The sequence below is a fragment of the Galeopterus variegatus genome, unplaced genomic scaffold (assembly GCF_000696425.1).
Source record: "Galeopterus variegatus unplaced genomic scaffold, G_variegatus-3.0.2 Scaffold49007, whole genome shotgun sequence".
In the NCBI taxonomy this organism is placed as follows: Eukaryota; Metazoa; Chordata; class Mammalia; order Dermoptera; family Cynocephalidae; genus Galeopterus; species Galeopterus variegatus.
The window spans coordinates 1-1,984 of record NW_007775118.1 but is presented as its reverse complement, the minus strand read 5'-3'; the positions used below and the strand labels follow the sequence as shown (position 1 = coordinate 1,984).

General features: G+C 48.5%; 1 protein-coding gene across 1 annotated transcript; it reads left to right on the top strand.

Annotated features, from left to right (window-relative positions):
• The first annotated feature begins 410 nt into the window (after positions 1–410).
• LOC103584285 (rho GTPase-activating protein 20-like) lies at positions 411–1,885 on the top strand. The gene is made up of 2 exons (XM_008565349.1): positions 411–975; positions 1,219–1,885. The coding sequence occupies exons 1-2, from the start codon at positions 411–413 to the stop codon at positions 1,779–1,781; spliced, it is 1,128 nt and encodes a 375-aa protein (XP_008563571.1). The 3' UTR covers positions 1,782–1,885.
• The last annotated feature ends 99 nt before the right edge of the window (positions 1,886–1,984 follow it).

The window sequence follows — 1,984 nt, the reverse complement described above, 5'->3', positions numbered from 1 at the left end:
AGCTTGGAAAAGGAAGTAAATGGGGATGTGGATGCTCCATGTAGTGACTTGACAAAGAAACATGACCAGAGTAGCAGAAGCATGGAGTCTGACTTAACCCTCAGTGACCATGGCCTTGACCAGCATGAGGTGGAAGGCCTTGACTGGCCTGAGGCCGAAGGCCTTGACCAGCCTGAGGAGGAAGGCCTTGACCAGCCTGAGGTTGAAGGCCTTGACCAGCCTGAGGCCGAAGGCCTTGAACGGCCTTAGGTGGAAGGCCTTGACCAGCTGAGGCCGAAGGCCTTGACCAGCCTGAGATGGAAGGTCTTGACCAGCCTGAGGTGGAAGGCCTTTTAACCCTGAGTGACTTTGACTTAGACCAGTCTAATGATGAAGACATTCAAATGAAACAGCCTCTTGAATCCAAGCCGATGACCATTGCAGTGATGTACAGAGAAGCCCTCCCACTGCAGGAGCATGCCAGGGCCCCATGTGACATGTGCACACCCAGCTACCTGTCCTCAGATGCAACATATGCTCCAAAAACCCTGAGGCGACACCGGCGCTGCTCAGAGCCCAACATAGATAACCAGCACTGCAAACTGACCTATCTCAGGGGCAATGATTCAAAGAAACAACATAAAACCAGCTGTGAAGCTGGTCTCTTGCAGGGAGAGGAGGATTATCTCAAACAGCATAAGTCTTTGCAAATAGAGGGGCAAAAGCTTATTAATCAGAGTTTGGTCATGGGGATTGAGGTGGGCAAGAGTAGTGCCACAAACCAAAACACTGAGAAGGTTTTACCCCCAAGATTAAGCCTTTGCCCAAAGACTAGCTGTTCCAGCTTATCCTTCCCAGGCACTTCCCCCTGTGGCTCATCAGTGAGCTGTCAGGACAGTCCTTTTTCTCAGACTTCTGAACATTCCGTGTTTACACCCACTGAAAATCCCTCTCCAATAGGTTGCAATTTTCAGGCTCAAAGAAAACAGGGAGAGCTTTCTTCTTCTTTTTTTTTTTTTTTTTGTGTGTGTCCGGCAACGGATCGCAACCCTCAGTGTCACGCCCATACCGGACCGGGACCGGCAACAGGATCGCAACCCTCGGTGTTGCACCCGCACCTCGCTCAGCCAGTGAGCAGGAACCGGTGTGTATGTGGGATCCGAACCCTTGGCGGGAGCGCCGCCTCGCTTCCAAGCGGCGCACTGTAGCAGTGCGCCACCGGGCCACCCCTGGGAGAGTTTTCTTCTGACTTTAGCAGTTCCAACTTCATTTCTGGAATGCCTGGTCCATCATCAGGGCAGGGCAGCAGCCACCTCGTCAATACAAAAAAGGATAGTGTACTGCGGCATTCACAAATGCATTCTGTAACTCTTCACCCCAACACATGGTTGAGAAATGGTATAGCCAGTTTGAGAAACTGGTCCCTCAAAAAGAAAGCAAAGGCAGCCAGATCAGAGGAAAATAAAATAGGTTCTCTAAAAGGACTTTCAGAGCCACCTCCTCATGCTTCTGGTGTTCCAGAAGCCAACTCACTGCATGAGAGACAGAAAGACATGCCCATGAAGGCAGTGGAAGGACTTGGTACTGTGCAGACAACCCATTCATATAATTTTTCTCCCTCCCAGGAATCAGAGAGACACAGCAGCTCTCCATTCAGCCTAGTAGACGGCACACTCAAACTGTGTATGAAGTCCCACAAGGAAGTCAAGCCTGTAGGTCAGGGCTATTATAGAGTTCTGTGTTGGGGAAGAGCCTCAGCCAGCTTTCAGACAATGGAGGATATGGCCAGCCCAGACATTTAACCAAAGACATTTAACCACAATGAGGATCCGACATCTACGAGAACAAGAACTGGGCTAATAATATAAAGATGATAGTTACAAACAAGATATCTGGGATAGGTAGCATAAGGATAATTATTGCTAATACTTAGGGTAACAAAATAATTCTTTTTATTGAGACTACTTGACAAAAATTTTATGCTAAAAAATTTTATCACCTAAGT

Coding starts and splice junctions, on each gene's coding strand:
- LOC103584285 (XM_008565349.1), top strand. CDS start 411: ATGACCATTGCAGTGATGTACAGAGAAGCCCTCCCACTGCAGGAGCAT. Junction 976..1,218: donor TCAAAGAAAACAGGGAGAGC/TTTCTTCTTCTT, acceptor CCCTGGGAGAGT/TTTCTTCTGACTTTAGCAGT.